The sequence below is a fragment of the Pleurodeles waltl genome, chromosome 5, assembly GCF_031143425.1.
Source record: "Pleurodeles waltl isolate 20211129_DDA chromosome 5, aPleWal1.hap1.20221129, whole genome shotgun sequence".
NCBI lineage: Eukaryota > Metazoa > Chordata > Amphibia > Caudata > Salamandridae > Pleurodeles > Pleurodeles waltl.
The window spans coordinates 1,488,393,388-1,488,411,614 of record NC_090444.1 but is presented as its reverse complement, the minus strand read 5'-3'; the positions used below and the strand labels follow the sequence as shown (position 1 = coordinate 1,488,411,614).

General features: G+C 40.0%; 1 protein-coding gene across 9 annotated transcripts in view; it reads right to left on the bottom strand.

Moving 5' to 3' along the window:
* Positions 1-18,227, bottom strand: part of DST (dystonin) — a 1,789,835-nt gene that overhangs the window by 135,781 nt on the left and 1,635,827 nt on the right. For all 9 annotated transcript variants that reach the window (XM_069235771.1, XM_069235778.1, XM_069235775.1 and 6 more), the window contains 4 exons: positions 17,412-17,513; positions 15,685-15,858; positions 12,404-12,559; positions 5,283-5,480 (listed from right to left, as the gene is read on the bottom strand). In XM_069235771.1, coding sequence (XP_069091872.1) covers positions 5,283-5,480; positions 12,404-12,559; positions 15,685-15,858; positions 17,412-17,513 — 630 coding nt within the window. The remainder of the gene's footprint in view (positions 1-5,282; positions 5,481-12,403; positions 12,560-15,684; positions 15,859-17,411; positions 17,514-18,227) is intronic.

The following is an 18,227-nucleotide window of genomic DNA, read 5'->3' as shown; positions in this document are numbered from 1 at the left end:
CATCTTTTACTCTGTCTCCAAGCCTATACTCAACAGTTGCTTATACACATACTGGTGTGGTGTGTACATGAAAAGCTAATATGCTGTTAATTTGCAATGCCAGTGTGTGATGGTATTTAAATGCAGCCAAGATGGCGATCCTCAGGTTGATGAAGGCGGTAATGCCGAAACGCGTTCCTGTTGATAAATAAATATTCAAAACTTCATATGCTCGTGGAGTGCTTTTACATAGTGGCGGTCACCACTAGGTAGTTATAGTTAAGACCTAGTTTCTATAGAAGAAGCGTTGTTTGTTTTGCTAACGACTTTGGCGCGGTCTGAAGAATCTTCACAAAGTTTTCTAAGAAAGTACAACGCTCACTTCAGCATCTGCCTGGAAAGTTTCAGGTTGATCCATCAAGCGAGGGTCGAGAAAAAGGAAAGGGTCCCAAAATGCTTTTTCCCCATACATTTTTCCTTAGAGATTTTGAATAGGAATAGCGCCCGAACCACTAGTCAGAATTACACCAAATTGGCAGAAAAGTAGCTGATGGTCCACAAAGCAACCTTTTTGTTATTTGGTGTAAATCCGTTCCTCCTGATCTCATGCTGAGATCTGATCGGCTGCCTACACTTCAACAAGGATGTGTTGGCAGCGATGTTGGTACTCGGCTTCAGCCGAGTTCCTGAAAAAGAGATAAAAAAAAAGAAAAGGGCCTAGGGTAGGGACACCCTGACCACTTAGCTTTGGTGTTGGGGGACCCAGAGAGGCAGGAATCGTGGTGGATCTGCTGAAAATAACCCCCCCCCCCAAAAAAAACATGTGCGGCTTCTGTGCTTGTTTCACTAAAGCCCTACCCCTGCAGCCCTGTGGACCACCACCTCCCCGGGGCACAAGTTTAAACCTAATGCGAGGAGGCCGATTGCGCTTGCCTCCCCTACCCCTTCCTAGCCGTCCCGGGGACCACCACCTCCCTGGGTTGAAAATTAAGATGCGTGCAGGAGGGGCTGCGTGGCACCCTTGCAGTCCCCAGGACTGCCACCTCCCATGAGCAAATATTTAGTTCTGTGCAGGGAGTGCACACTCCCCCTCCCGGGCTCCAGGGACCACCACCTCCTCAGGGCAGTAGTCGTTGGAGGGGGGTCCTCTTGAGGAGCCAGTAATGGCCCTGGAGACCGCCACCCCCCAGGGCCTTCTTCTGCTATGTCCTGGGGTGCCCACCCCTGGGACATAGCTGATTGCTTTGTTTGGTAGGAGCTGACAGCTCCCATTAAGGAAAAGCAAACAAAGTCCGCTTTCTGGCAGCGGGAGCTGCCAAAAACCTCCCGCTGGCAGAAAGCAGAGTTTTCATCTGTTTCCTTGCACGCAAATATGCTTTTAAATATACTATTTAAAGCAGCTCCCTGCTTGTGGAAGCAATACCGGCTCCCGCAGGATGCAGGGAGTAGGATAGGACTGTGGGGGCCTTCAGGCACCCCCTGTGGTCCTGTCACTCTCTCTCGCTTCCATCCCATGATGGAACCCATCCTAGGCCAAGTATAGAGCCCCTCATACCCTCTGCAGAACTGTGACAATTATCTAAAAAACGATATAGTTGAAACCAGTGAATTATGCGCATCGGGCACAAGTGATATCAAGCCACATCAACCAATAGCTTTGGAGAATCACTGAAGGAGTTTCCATGATCAGCAATATATCCCAGCTAACTGGCACTCACAGGTACCCCTGATTCCACCCTAGGACTCGAAAAAGGAACACGTTTGATTTGCTTGATGGTGAGTGCAAGACTAGGAAAGCTTTTCTTCATAGCGCACTGAGACAGCGTACTAAACATTTAAATACAGGCACTGAATATCATAAAGAAAGAATACAAGAAAGTGTTAGAGAGAAAAAAGAAAGACATGCAGAGAAGGGTATGAGATGCTCTGATACTGGCTGCCAGGGACAGTAGACAATTTTTGAATATTTTCTTTCTGAGGATGTGTGGGCAGATCAAGCAGCTCTAACACTAATGTAGGCACCAAAGAGTAGGTTAGACATGTTACTGCAATATACTACTGGGAAGCAACCAAAACATACATTTAGATTCACCTGCACCGCTGATCACTCTTGCTGGGGAAGCAGTGGCAACTGTCAGTTATAAACTGAAGAAGCTACCAGGAGCTAGTAGGGTTCTGTTTAATCTATATAAACCAGAAAACAACTTTTGGACACCACTGTTTGTCTCAGTTTTTAATGTCATCCTTATCTGAAGTTGCGCGTCAGACTCATACAGATCAGCAACATAATCATACCATTGTATAAAAAGACTCATACTCAGAGTCCTCTAATTACTGACCAAGGGCCATATGTACGAACACATTTTCCCATTGACACAGAATGGGAAAAACCCTTTAGTACATCTGGCCCCAAGTTCCCTATTTGCGGTGCCAGCAAAATCTTTGGACACGTTTTCCTTAATAGTATTAAGGAGTGATAAATGATAGCAAAATAGTGACTAATGCACATACAGTAATCAGAAAGAGCCAGGGGGACTATAAAGCACGTTACATATCTGCTCAAAATAATGTAAACTCAAAAATATGCCTATCATTCTGGCCTTTACTGACTTGAAATTGGCATTCAATACTGTTAAACATTCACTGCTGTGGGATTACTTGAAAAAGCAGGCAATGCCAGGTTATTTGGAGAGACCTCTGCAGCAAATGCATGAAAATGGTGACAATAAAGTCAGCCTATCTAGGACGGTGTACAGAAGAATTTGAACGTCAATAAAGAGTGATACAATCTGTGATTTAGCAACCATTCTCTTCAGTCTTTCTATTGACAGTGTCACAAGATGTCTAAGGAGCCTACACCTGAACACACCTATATTAGTAGAGGTCAAGATCTCTCTGCTTTTAAATGCAGACAGTGTTAAAATACTGTCTTTAACTGAGATGTCTATGCATCTGCCGTATAGGGATTTTGAATCATCCTGCGAAGAGAAGACTCTCACAACATCAGCAAAACAAAATTAATGGTCATGAATGACAAAATAACACTGAAGAGTTCCTTATCTATAAAAGGAACCAAGCTTATGGCATGTCCATCTTTTTGTTTTCACAACAATTTACCCACATTTAACCACTCATCTCCATTAGATAACACTCAGCACTCAACCATGCCTATACACTACACAATGCCTACATATATGGTAATGCCTATACAATACATCAAGCCTAATACTTCATTGTGACTCACTTAATTCCTTGCACAGCAATTTAGACAGCGAACCAGTTTTTACAAATTGCATACATTCATTAAAGGTCCACTGATCTAGAGACTGTATGTTAATTAACCATTTAGATAACCCTGATTCAGTATAAATACTTGTTCACGCAACGTATATGTCACATTTCCAAAAATATTAACTGTGAATCATAAATAGTTAATGTAACACTTTCAACCCTAATACACTTGGCAAGAATGACATCATTTAGGTGTGCATTGCTTGGGATCATAAACATCTAATTGTGGCTCAGCAATTTATCAACAGTCTTGCACCACTTAATGTTTACTGTGGAGTTGACTTGCTTATATTTTAATGGTTTTAAAACTGAAAATTGGTATTATGCACTTTATATGCTATGTTTTACAAGGCAAACAAGCTTGGATTAAATCTTGCAAAATGCCATTTACACCCTGAAATGTGCAGATGTTGGCAATTTGAAGCACAGATTGTTTCATTCTTATAAATATTTATTGCTTAAAACTGAGGTATGAACATTCACAGTTGTTGTATATATCTGATCTGGGAATTGCTATGTACCACTGAGAACAAACGGTTAGCGACAGTACGAACAACACCCAGATTGTCAGGAAGAGAAGTAATTCAAACTTGGTTCGCTTAGACATGCGTCTGCCAGTACAGACATTGAGGTGTTACCATGAATAAAGAGTAGTCTTTTCAAGGTCACATGCTTTGCTTGGAATGTTGTAGGTAGAACTGAAAGGAGAGAAGACCCTCTAAAATAAATGATTTGTCAACTGATCACTAGTAGTTTTACGTTGAAATTCAGAGCGATATTTACTAAACTGATTTTAACTTTTTTAACTTATTCTTGAAAACATTAAATTGATGAATTGTGCAATACATTCCGGTTAGTATCTCCCAAGTTTAGACTACGCTTTATTCTGCTTGAATAATGTATTAATACAGGTGAAAACAAATGCTGGCTTTTAGTTAGGTGTAGCACAATGACTGTGTTGTGTTTGCAGTAGTAATTGTATCCCTATGCCTTATATCTTGGAACCAAATTTAGAGTATGATGGATGGATACTCTGTCACAAAGCTGAAGGATATCTTGTTCACCTTATTACAAGTGCATTTTATCCTAATGATCTTGCAATAAGGTGAACAGAACATCTGTCATCTTTTTGAGGAAGTACTCATCTGCCTAACTGAAAATCAGGCCCTTAATTCTTTATGTGCCTTAAATGCTACCAAAAGGACTCCCAGCAAAACATTATTGTTTTCATAATAAAATATATCAACTGCAGGTGTTTCCTGCATAAGTGCAAAAAGACAATGGAAGTGGTCCTTGTGAAATACAAATGTTATTCTATTTTGCTCCGATTTTGAACAATACCTGGGAATTAATTTAATTACAGATCCCCAATACCTGGGCATTAATTTAATTACAGACCCCGACCTTGATAAATACAAGAAGGGTCAACGAGATGTGCAAGTAATAAAGAGAGTACGTACAGGATGGTAATGAGTCAAACTCAAGATGTTTTCAGTTTTATGCTTTGATCACACTGAAGACCAAAGCTCATTTAAAAGATTCCTTTTCAGTTGCACAACACCACCTATTTCCCATGGAACTCTCATAGGTACTTAGTGTCCCCAAGATATTAAGTCATTCACAGAAAGACTTGTGTCCCTTGTACTACTTCTAAGACTCTCTCGCAAATGTGTCTATCTCTCATATCATTTCATCCATCACATTGCTAAGTGCTGTGTATCATAACTGCACGATGGTGATCATCACACATGACTTGGAAACACTTCCCTCAGTGGTATGAAATAAAGTAGAACACCCTTCAAATCACACACTCCCAACATGGTGAAGCATGCTGCCCATGTACCTAAGAGCTTCAGTGCCCTGCACAGGGGTAGTAAATGCCATTTAAATGTTGCCATATAAAGCAATACATATAAAGAATCTTATGATCAAGCACAGCCTACAAAACCTCCTTTTGGGACATCTAGGCAATCAGACTATTTATTTCTTCCAGAGTATCCTTTGCATCTTACCTGGGATAAAGCAATGTCCAGCTGCTGCCTTCTTTGATCCGTTGACTCTAGTACTTTTTGCCAACGTTGGTTCAAAGCTTCCAACTTGCTCTGCAAACTGTTTGCTTCTTCGCCAGCACTTGATTCTATCAGGTCTCTTCCCGCTTTCTTCACAGTCCTAACTGTAGACTCATGAGCTAGGACATCATTTTGCAGCACCTGGAAAAATATCCCAACATACAATTAAGGTATGCATAACAACTTCAACAAGTTAATGAACTGAATGTACTTTGCTAAGAAGAGAACGACAGAGACACTGTGCCTCCTCTCAAACTGAGGGTTCATAATTTTTTTTCAAGAGAAAATACCTGAAAAGTAACAGGACTACATAATCAAATAGGCACATCCCTTGTATGGGTGCAGCAGTAAAAAGATAGCTGCAAGAGATGATAAAAAGATTGAAAACAGTAGAAGAATAAGTTGAAAGGAGACTTCCCCAAAGGAGAAGAAATTCCACATCGCAGTATAATGCAAATGACATGGAAAAGGTTCATGAACACCGATATCACATAGACTTGCCAGTGAGTGTGGAGGACAAGAGTCTTAGGCACCGATAAAAGAAAATAATTAATCAGACTTGGCAGCGGATACGGTAGAAGCCCAATAGTAAAACTGACACCAATTGAAAACTGCTAAATGGCAACTCAAAGAGACAAGATGTACTTGGGCTCAATGTCTGGCAGCAGTTTGTGACAATGATTGAACTCCGAAAATAGTATAAAAAATCCTGAATGCTTACGAAAGCAGGTAGTATGCTTTTTGTAAAGAACATTAATCAATGGCTGTGGCGTGAATGCAGAAGCTGTGGGGTGAACACAACGTCTGGCCTTAGATCCGGGGTATTCATTATCTGCCAATTGTGGTCTGACAGAGCATTTCATTGGCCCCCTGGCAAAGGATAGCACTTGCTGCTTTTTACCAATGGGCCGCTGACCATCAGGAACATATCAGCCAAATCTGTGAAGCCTGTAAGGGCCCTGTCATGATGCACTTCACACCAGGAACAACAGCCGAACCGAGGAGCTTCAGAATTGCTAATAAGATTGTATGCGGACAAGTACAGCAAAGAAGTTGGAAAATGGCAGGGGACCACCCAAAACCTTTACATTAGTCGGGGATAGTTGCCAGTTAAGGAGGAGTGATATAAGTGAATAACTGACTAGCGTTACTATCAGTAGCAAAGGAACATACAGCTTTAACTTCAGGAATCTGATTTCTACCATTTATGGATGCAGTGGATGTAATAATTCCACACAGTTCTATCCTTGTCAAATTTAGGACAAAATAGTAATAATTGTAATAATTATGTTTTACATAGCATATAATACCATTTATTAGCGCCGGAAATAGCAGATGTTATTGTTAACCAGGTTGTAGTAATACAATTATAGACCTCAAAAGGATGGAATGCTAACTATGGCTTATTGGAATTCAGTTCTATCCTTGTCAAATTTAGGACAAAATAGTAATAATTGTAATAATTATGTTTTACATAGCATATAATACCATTTATTAGCACCGGAAATAGCAGATGTTATTGTTAACCAGGTTATAGTAATACAATTATAGACCTCAAAAGGATGGAATGCTAACTATGGCTTATTGGAATTCAAATAAGTAATCTTTTTAACACCACATGTACCAGCACCGCACAGTGACTTGGACATTTTGATGGATCAAACGCTACATCCTGCGGTTCCAATTTCTAAGTACACCACAACTGGCTTTGGGTCGGTAGTGATGGTGAGGCCCGGGGATTGCTCTTTCATAGAAATTCAATTGTGTTATGGGCCCTGCCCAGATGTTTTTAATGCACTGTTTCCTAACAACATAGCTTACCCAGCGGTAAAGCTAGGATTAAAAGTGAAGTCTCCGAACGTCATGTGCAAAATGATTCCAATGGGCCACAACTGGTGTTGGAATTGATTGGTGTGATGTCTGTCCATCGCAGCAAATTACCAACCTTGTTTGAGTCATGTCCAGGTTTTTATAGTGCCTACTACCTTAATGTAAAGCTTTTTTAAGCATTTCCTGTGTCTGCAAGTAAGGGAATGAAAAAGCAGAAAGAGAGTGTGAGCCTTTTTCAATGAGTCCTGCAGCAGTAGATGAATTATTTAGCACTGATGTCCTACTAAGGTTTAAATGCTAATTAAATCACAAAGGCCCTGTCTTTGTACACTTTGCTCAACAAGGGGAGTGATAACGATTTCTCAAGTCTAACTGCGGCAGGAGGCTGTAAAGGGATTTACCCTAGAATGCAATATCACACTTTAAGCACTGTCTTCTATCTTTTTAAGCAACTAGGGACCTAACTGACAGGATGGTGATGAGAAATACAATGAATGTGACTCATAGGCCCAAATGCACATATTGTTTCTGCAGAGAAGCTCAATATGGCATCAATGCAGCCATCACCAGACCATACTTTTTGGTCCCAGCAAAAATGAGTGTGGGTACATATGCCTTAGATAAAGATAATCAACACACTATGAGAGAGTAAGAGAAAGAGGAAAACTAGCAGTTTCTTCCCTAAGTATGTGAGCAGTGGGTTGGATAAAAATAAGTCACTGGTAAATCATATCAATGGCAATTCATAATCACTGAGCTATTTGGACAGGTTCTAGCTGAGTATACAGTGCTCACTGAAAAGCCCTAGTTGTGATGGAACGAGCACACACCAATGGAGCCCTCTTGTAAATGGGCCAACTGGCTCTTTCTACTATCCTGCTGAAGAATAAAAAACCCTGACTTATATTTGGTGTGGAGGCCTGCAGCCAGAAAAGTTTAAAGTAAGATGAGTTGAATACTGAAAATTATCGACCACACTGAGTCACTTTACAGACATTTACATGTTTTGTTCATAGAGTCAAAAGCTCTGTTTGAGGCATAGTGTGACTTTTGCCTGCAGCTGCATGATCAAATTACATAAGAATGCAGGAAAGGGGGTTAATCTGATTTCTGGCCTGCTCCCAAGGGAGGTAGTGTATAGATTCTTTGGAGCGCACAGCATCTGTAAAGCAACAGGGGGAGGGCAGTGTCATACCAGAGCTGAGTAATAATCATACACCCAGGCTTTCAAACTGTGGTGATTTAGCAAGTAATGTAAAATAAACAGTAAAAAAGTGTTGCCTTCTGATATCATGAAATAAAAATGCAATTTTTCTCGCACTCTAACACCCGGAGGTGTCTAGGTGCTGGATCTCAGAGAATAGTAGCTAACTGAACAAAGAAAAAACGGATGCTGGATAAAATGTATTGGGTGAAAAGCCAGGTCTTGAGGGCTTTTCTGAAGTCTAATAGATTAGATTTTTTTTTCTGTTCGGTGGGTAGAGAGTTTCAGGGTCTAGTTGTACCAATGACTAAGCTTCTTTCACCCCCAAAATTGTTTCACATTTAGAGACTATAAGATTGCATGCTGTGGAAGATCAAGGTGGTCTAGCTGGAATATATAATTGAAAGCTTTTCAAGAGATAATCGTGGTCAGTTTCGTGGAATGCCCTAAAGGCAATGCAGAGGGCTTTAAAATCAATGAGTTTCTTGACAGGAAGCCAGTGAAGAAGATTAAGAGCGGGGGAAATAGACTCAAATTTGGGAATGCCCAAGAGCAGGCGGACGGTGGCATTCTGTAGGATCTGGATTTTATTGAGGCATTTTTTCCAAATGTTGACAAATAGTTCATTGAAGCAGTCAACTTTAAATAAAATTAAGGATGAGGTCATGGTTTTCTTCAAGTTGGATGTGATGAAAGGAAAGATTCTCTTGAGGAGCTTCATAGTGTAGAAGGTGGCTGAGGTAATGGTATTAAGGTGTCTTTCAAAAGAAAGTTTACTATCAAAAACAACCCCTTTCGTTTTTGACCTTATTGACAGGGGTCGGGAGAGAACCAAGTTCCTGTGGTCACCTGGCAGGAGACCAGAAGGAGGGGATATTGTCAAAAAGTAGGGCCTCCGTTTAACTGGAGTGACGTTTTATGTAGTTCAGAGACATCCATTTTTCAATCTGGAGCAGACAGTCTGGAAAGCGAGTGGCTGTGTCTGCTGGATTTCTGGCCATGGATATCACAATTTGGGTATTGTCGGTGTAGGAAACTTCTGAGAAGCCAAATGACCTGATAAGTTTAGCTAGAGAGGAAACGTAAATGTTAAAAAGGGTAGGGCTCAATGATGAACCCTGGGGAACACTGCATGGTAATGTGAAGGCAAGTGAATTAAACTCTTCAGGAGCAACGAAATGTTCACAGTTGGTAAGAAAGGACTTAAGGAAAGTGAATGCGTGGCCTGTAATCCTGATGGAGGCCAGACGATCTAAAAGAATGTTGTGATTGACAGTGTTGAATGCTGCTGAGAGGTCCAATAGGATTACCTCCTGTGTCAACAGTCTGTCTTATTTGCTCTGATGCTGTAATAAGGGCAAGTTCCATGCACTGGTGGCTTCTGAAGCCAAACTGAGTGGAGCCATGATGATTATGATTCTCGATAAAGGAAGTTAATTCAGTGTTCATGCTTTTAAACAACTTTTGCGGGAAACGAGAGGCGTGAAATGAGACAATAGTTGTTGGAGTCCGCTGTGTCAAGATTGGGCCTTTTCAGAACAGGGAGAATAGAGGCTAACTTTCACTTGGTAGGGAAGTAGCCCATGTGAAACATCTGATTGAAGATGTCCGCTAAATGTTCTCAGATAATTTCTAGTGCTTGGTGAATAATTTTAGGGTATAGGGATCGGGGGCAGATTTAGTTTGGCTAAGGAGGATCAGGACTTGTGCAAGGAAGAGAGATGTACAAATGGAGAGCATATGTCGGGATCATCAACAGAGGCAGGCTGATGATGATCAGCATCACTGGCCGGCTGATGGAAGGTTGCATTATCTACGGGAACAGCTCAGAACCCATGTGATGTCCTGGAAAGGTGAGGTTTTAGGTTTCCTGATGGAGTGTCCTCGACGGAGGTCTGGCAGGGGCCGTGATTTGCTGAAAAATGGCTGTAGACTTCGTTTATCTTATCCTTGAAGAAAGATGCTAGCGAATTGCTGTTTTCAGGGGGCTCGGTAAGTTTTTGAACTGTAACAAACAATTCTGTGGATGAGTTTTAAGAGGATTAAATTTTACGGGTGTAGAAGCAAGGTTTCTACTTGAGGATCACATCCTTTTATACTGCTAAGGAACGCTCGTAAGATTCTCTTTCTGCTAGGCCGTAACTGTGCATCCATTTTCATTCCAGCCTGCGACATGTCTGGCTTGCAGTCTGAGACTTTCAGTGAACCATGCTTTAGAGGGTGCACTTCTAAGGCTCTTGTGATTTTTGACAGGTACTTTGTGATAAAGGGAGTAGTCAATACAGTGATGATAGGCATCAGCGGCCATGCTGAGGTCCTTCTGCTGTGCGGGGGGATTTTGGACAAAAAACGATTTAGAAGAATCAGATGTGATAGCATGCCAGGGGCATGATGATCTAGAGGCCTTTGGTCATATAAGGGTGGGTGCGTCTGTGTCATGTCCGAGACTAAACATGGCTGACTAGTGGTCCAACCACACCAGAGGGAGGGAGAGGAGGCTTTGAAGATGGGGATTGTTTGAAACAATTGTGTCTAAAAGATGGCAGCTGTGTGCGTGGTTCCCTTAACATGTTGTACTAGGCTCATGCTATCCATTACATCTACGAGTTGAGCAGCGTTGCTGTTATATGCATTTTCTAAATGTGAAATACGATGAGTCTACATTGACATCTAAGAGTTGATCAAGACTGTGGGTAGAAGTGACCCAGGGGCCAGTAGGTCGATAGATCAGAAGACCATTAAAAATGTAATGATTAGTAAGCTTGATTTAATTGAAAGCACTCTGAGCTTCCAGAACCATTGTGGCCTACAAATGAGTTTTAGCATAAATAGCTAGACCTATCATAAATACCTAGACATGTCATTCAGAGTTCTGAATTTACTGGGACTCATAAAATGTGAAACACTCCTGGTTGCCAAAGTTGCTGGCTCCCCTTATTTTGACATGCACTTTTAGTAGTACGTTTATCTAGCTGCAGGCATCTATACACACACTTTATGTATCGGACACATGTTTCCGTTCTACTAAAAGCTAACAGTACTGGCATGGTGCACCCAGTGGGTTCAGAGTCAAAGATCAGGACAAGCTACAAACACATTATTGTTCTTAAAGGGCAGGAAACGATTCTGGATAATTTATGGGAGCCTTTTGATAAGACACACCACTAATGGGCTGCATTCTTTAGTGGTGACACAGTATCACACATCCAAAAGACACGACAGCCATTTAATAATATTTTACATTTTTCATGTTCTTAATTTAATAAACATCTACAAGAGTTCGGGACAAAGTCTTGGATGGTCTTCCACGTGATATCTTCTGGGAATCTGGCTATGAGACAACACTACTACTGAAGCTTTACTTTATTTATCATTCTCATTCTACCTAAATACAACTATCTTTGTGCAATCATTCACACATAGCTAAAGACAGAAATGGGACAAATATTGCTAGATGATAATGCAGCAGTTGCTATTTAAAAGTCCTCTTAACATGTCTTACAATGACAGCTCCAAAAACAAATCCCAGCTGCAGGGAGGGCAATTGGTCAAAAAATGCAATCTGACAAATTCAAGAAATCTTCCAAACCAGAGAAGTTGCTGAAATATTGCTATACAAGCTGGAGAGCACGCAGTTACTATTAACTACATAGTTTACATCAATGTAGGCTTGGTTCATCAAATTCACAGACACAATACAGTGCAACATTTGAGCTGAAACCTAGATGTTATAATTCCATTGCAAAACACAGCACTAGGGCACCTTACTTGCATTCTACCACAACTTAGTGATTTGTAGGCTTTGGTGTGCTTCATGAAAACAACAGAGACAACATGTTTAACTGGTTCAGCTTCTAGGTAAAATTAATACCATTCCCATAGTGTGCGATTGACATTGTCTATACAGATTTCAGTGCTGAAATGCTGTAAAAGTATGCATATCAAATATTTTAGTCTGCAATTAAAGTTCAGATAAAAGGAATTCCACATAGCTATTGACACAGGTTTTGTAAGGGACAACAGTACTTACATGATGTTTGGCAAGAGCAATTTCAATAGCTTTGGGGTCTCCACCAACAGGCTTTTGATCATTTAGAAGCTCCTCAGTGTGTGTCAGCCATGTCAGTAATTCATCCAGGGCATGTTGGAACTGCCCCAGGGCTAGGAGTGCGCCCTCCAGTTTGTGCTGAAGTGAAAACAGAGGGAAATTATAAAACAGGCAGTAATGGTGGTGATGCTGGAAAATCGGAACACTGTAAGATGGGATGGTTTGGTGCACTACAAATAGCATTCCTACTATTCCCTACATAGCAAAGAGCTTCATTTCACTCCATTTTTTATGTATACTAAGTAGTGTAGGTTTTAGGAAATAGTATCAGTCTGAAATGGTTCACAAAAAACAGGTATAAATCTAACAAGATCCATTGTTGAATCCACTTTCATGGTGGCCCTCTTTGCTTTGCAGAAAATATCCCTCTTTTGGATTTTGCTACAAGAATAAATCTGAAATTGAAGTATAGAAACGATAAATATAATTTTATATTTTTCCCAGTTTCACATCATTTAAAACTTACAGAGTATATAAAATGTTTTAGAAAAGTGATGTCAGATAAAACAGACATCCAACAATTAACGACGACAAATACCTCAAACAATAAAAAACACATCCCAAAAACTAAAGGTAGATTGCTATGACAAGTATATTCCAAATAAGCAAATTTGAAAACCAAAGCTTGTATCATACAGTGATTAAGCTGATAATAAATTGAGCTTGTAAGAGAGGGCAGGAATCAGACTTCAGCTTGTTTTTGGAGCCAGTTATTACAATGAGAAATTGACCACAATCTTTTGTCTCTTAAGTAACCAAATTTGAAACAAGGCAGTAAAAATATAATTTCCTACTCTGGCGTTGTCAGTGTTCACATACGCTTTGTCCAGTTTAATGGGGTAGTAGTGAGCCCAGTGAACAAATATAAGCACACAATTTCACTCAACTATTCATAGCACTGTCATGGGGCTCGTCCGTTGCATAATGCAAATGTACAGCACAGTATTTTAAAAAAAAAGATTTTGAAACCTATAAAGCATGATTCAGACACAGTTGCTAGTGCAACATCAGACACTAATGTTATTTTCACTCTTAGCTTAGACCTTAACTGGACATAAGAGCAAATTCTGCCTGGGTTTGTTGGGTTAGTACCCCCAGATCTAATCTGGAAGTAAGTGGTTGGACAAACTAGGGTGACAGAAGTAATACAACACACAAGACACTGTATACTGTTTGTGTTCAGGATGTCTCATTATTTTAAATTTAGCACAAATAACACCTGCGGCACACATGCCATATTTGCAGCAATTCACACTAAGATGTAAATGGCCACCATGGTCAGACCACAAGACCATCAACACTTTTGTTAGCTGCATTAATATCTCATAATAGCTACTGTGAGCTAAGGGCCTGATTTACATCTTGGCAGATGAGTTACTCTGTCACAAATGTGATGGTTATTCTGTCCGCCGCATTACAATTACCATAGGATATAATGAATCAATATCCATCACGTTTGTGACAGAGTCAACCATCTGCCAAGATCTAAATCAGGCTCTTAGTATTCCATTGCTCAGGATGAAGGCCTCAGGCCATAAGGGTGATATAATGATCTTTATGAAATCCTGTGCCACACAGCAGTGATATTTAGGCAGTCGGCATGGCATAGCTATCAAGGCTGAAACAGTTTCAGTGGCAATGGATCCAAAAGCTTGAGGAAACTACTGCACCCAGATTATGACTGCCTTTTACTGCCTGTCCAGAGTTCACCGGTAGGAGCACATTCCTTGCTTGCATTATTACTATCAGAACCCTTGCTACGTCACTAGCATTAGGGAACAGGACTGATATTATAAAGCCAACAAATGCCCATCATAATGCAGGTATCACTGCAGGTGCTTCTTACAACACTTTTCTATGGAAAAGTGATTTCCATTTCATGATAGTCCAACAATATTACACCAAATTTGCCAATGTCTTGTTTTTGTTCTTTGAAGATGACCTGCTGCCTTTTTCTCTGGTGTTTTAGTGCCTAAATGCACTTTTGGAGACACCTCAGTTTATTGCAACTGTCAAGAAAGAAACTGAGCAAACTTAAGGGAGAAAATGCAAACTTCTGTTCTGGGTAATACTGCACTTGGACCGTTATGTACGAACCCCAACATAACACAGAATGAGTGAAACCCTTTAATACATCAGGCCCAATTTATTTAACATTCACAAAGATAAAAAAGTATTCAGCCAGACTTTTTAGTGATGGCTCTAGCTGCTCACACTACACCATATCAGCACACCTAGAAAACAACACACAACTACTTTACTTATCAGCCTTTGTTTACATTTATGCATAGTTGGAACTAGCAACAAATACAAGTATTTGAAAAGAACCAAGATAAAGCAGATGTGCAGTGAAGTGAGTAATGAAACATTTGAGTCCGTTTCTATCACATACTGATAATTATCTGGACTTCTTTTTGGGTGCAAGCAGGGAAAATGGGGCAAGGTAGGAATATTCTCCAATATGACATTAAAGTGACCTGATATCAGTGTATGTGAGGAGAGCTAGACTGCACACTTATAGGTGGGAATGTGTTTACGGTATAGGATGCACATTGGGTTAACAGTGACTGTACTTAGTCTCACACTGAATATTGCTCTGTGCCAGTCAACATCTTGTGACTGAAATGGCTTTTCAATTTTGCTTGTTCAGTCACCTATATTGGGCTCCCTCACCTTTGTTTTGTTCCTCGCTGTCTGTTGCCTTCCGGTTCCCTCCTCTTTAGCCCTGCTGCCTACCTGGTTTGTCTCTAGTTTGTCTGTCTGTCATATGTTATCCTATTTAGTTAGAAAATCCAGCTCCTGGTGTCCAGGCGGTTAACACCAGTATACTGGTCAGTGGTTGGTATTAACACACCAACCACTGTTAAGAGGCAGATTGAGCTGACTACATTTCTCCTGATCGATGTACCTGCTCTGAATGCCCCTTATACATACTTTGTATTTCAACTATATTCAGGGAATTCCTTATTTCCCATCCATTTGGAACCACCTGCTCACAGTCCCGAATCCATCTTCACTTTAGTCCTGCTTTACTACAAATACCCTGCTATTGGAAGAGGTCCTGTGTCTCTCTGTTACCCTTTGCTGTTTTCCCCATTGTTTTCTCTTTGTTGTGTGAATCTCTTGCTTCATCCAGAATGACTTGGGGAAGGCCGGGATTCGCAGTGAGTCCACAGCTTTGCTTATGGTTTGACTGTAATTACCTGTCTGTTCACAATTTTCTCCTCCAGGGTGTCCCACAGGTGTTTCAGTTCTGTGAAAGAGTCTTGAACCGCATGCTTCTCCATCTCATCTGTAACCTTCTTTAGAAGCAGTTCTTTCTGATGATTTAGCCTTTCCATTTCTATCTGCTGCTGATAGGCCTCTGATTTATATTGCTAAATAAGAGTGGGGAAAGCAAGAGGGATACATTAAGCAATGCAGGTAATTTATTTGGGACAATTTTCAAATGTAAATGTCCAACCAAGCAGTAAATTATTGTTATTCTACAGCGCACATCTGAGTGGAGAGGGACATTTCTGTCACCAACCTCGTTTCTACAATTATCTGCTATTTTCCGCTAGTACCATGGATAACTGCATCAATTAGATTATTTGTTCAAAATGGCCTCCCCAAGAGATGTCATATAGAATACAAGAAACACATACATAACATAGCACGGAAACCCATCTTGAATAGAATGCACAAAAGAAGCAATGTCTGGAGGAAATCAATATTTATACAAGTAAACATTAATGTTTTCACTTAAACACAGTGTTTTAGAAAATTAGGCTTTCTTTTTTGATCTAGAATGCCTTACACTTGTTCCCATGCATGCATGCAGACACACACAAACACAAATACAGAGACACACATTAGATTAAATGAGATTGCAACCTCGTATCTAGAATATGGAAGTGAATTATTATTTTATGCAATTTTTCTGTCTTATTATACAATTCTTTTGAGGTGCTCTGAAGCCACTTATAACACGTAGCTCCATGTAAAAGATAAACAAAACTATGCTATAAATAGTCTACAAAGAGTCTCAATTTTGAAATCTGTTACACCAATATATTTTAAAAGAAGTCATACTTCAGGACCTTAACAATACATTTCAGAAGCATGCTGTGTGGAGGCAGGACTCTCATGTTTTTATGGTTAGGAGATGACTGTAAGGTGAAAACCACTACAAGGTAAAAGTAGTGTTTTGCTCTCAGTCATTTTAATGCTTGATGTGAGCATGTTCACTTTACTGGATGCTTATGCAACATGGAAATTATTACAGCTGTGCATACATTATTCAGAAGCTTGATCATGAGGGTATTCTGGTATCTCTTGGTTGCCAATGTTCACTTGTCATTGTCAATCATTGTTTTCAGCACAGAACTGTACTTTAAACAGAAGGAAAGGGGAGATATGCTTTGTAAACTAGTTAGATAAACAGTGCTTTTAGAAATATTTGGAAAGTCAAGTGACAGAATGTCTTGATATCATAATAAAAGGATGATATCAAATGAATCTCTGTAAGCGTCATAGCATTGTATCACACAATCATCTCGAGTCATTTCTTTCTTATTGCTTTCAAAATGTCTGTATGCGTTTCTCAACGATATCCCCACTTAAGACATCTCTATGCTTGCACGTATTAACAAGGTTTGAAGCATGGTGCTGGGATGAAGTAGTCACCCATGTACAAAACCCTTCCTGTTACTTTTGGTGTAGTACATAAGGAAAGCAGAGTACATATTTCTATGTCTAACACATGTTTAAGACACTACTATCCCCTAAAAGGGGCCTTTGAAAGTAATAACCAGGTTTATTTATACACTGCTATCTACTATACAATCCAGAGTTTCTTGATGTGTTTTATTGGAAGCAAATATAACAACTTTATCTGGGTCTTACAATACAATAATCAGTTAATTAGTCTGAAATGACTGATTATTACCTTTAGTTCGGCAATCTGCTGCTTTACTGTCTCCAGATCAGTCCCGATAGGTGGCATTGAATCAAGTTTACTCCCTGCAATATCTATCCAGTCAAAAATAGCCTAAAAAGAAAACAAATGAAAATGTACAAACTATCAGAAACTAAGACCAATGTGTGTCTCTTGTCTGAGCTGATTATCATAAGATAAGACTCAATGACACACCTCCGCAGCAAACCACACAAAGCTTAAAGTACTGGAGATGACATGCACTGTAAAAAGGGGACTGTTGCCAACTTTGCCAAAGAATGTGTACAAAGAGGTTGTAACTTTGGCAAACACATGCAAAGAACATATCCCATCTGTTGCTTTCATTGTAAGCCTTCTTGACAGTCTGTTTTCAGAAAAAATACGTAAAAAGTAATAGCAAGTTGGAAAGCTGAGCGCTGAACATACACAGGTGAAAAGAAGCACATACTCTATCATGTGAATAAAAACAAAAAAACTTACACAGCCCATACATATCATTTAATTATGCACATCTTTATCAGCGCATTACATGTATTTGAAGCATTGTTCATCTAGAGACAAGCTGTGGAAATCAGTCCATGCAAAATGCTACTGCAATGTCCCATGAATTATTTCTCATATGCTTTTATGTCACTGATACAGTGTAATTAAGAAGTTTCAGTTTAGGAAAGATCCTGTGTTTTAGTCTTTTCTTAATTTAGGGTATAACTATCTACACTAGCAGAGTAAGTACAACTTGCAAAACTGCAGATCAGGGGAGCTCTGGTTTATTAATTCTCTAAACAAAAATTCGATCCAGGTAGAATC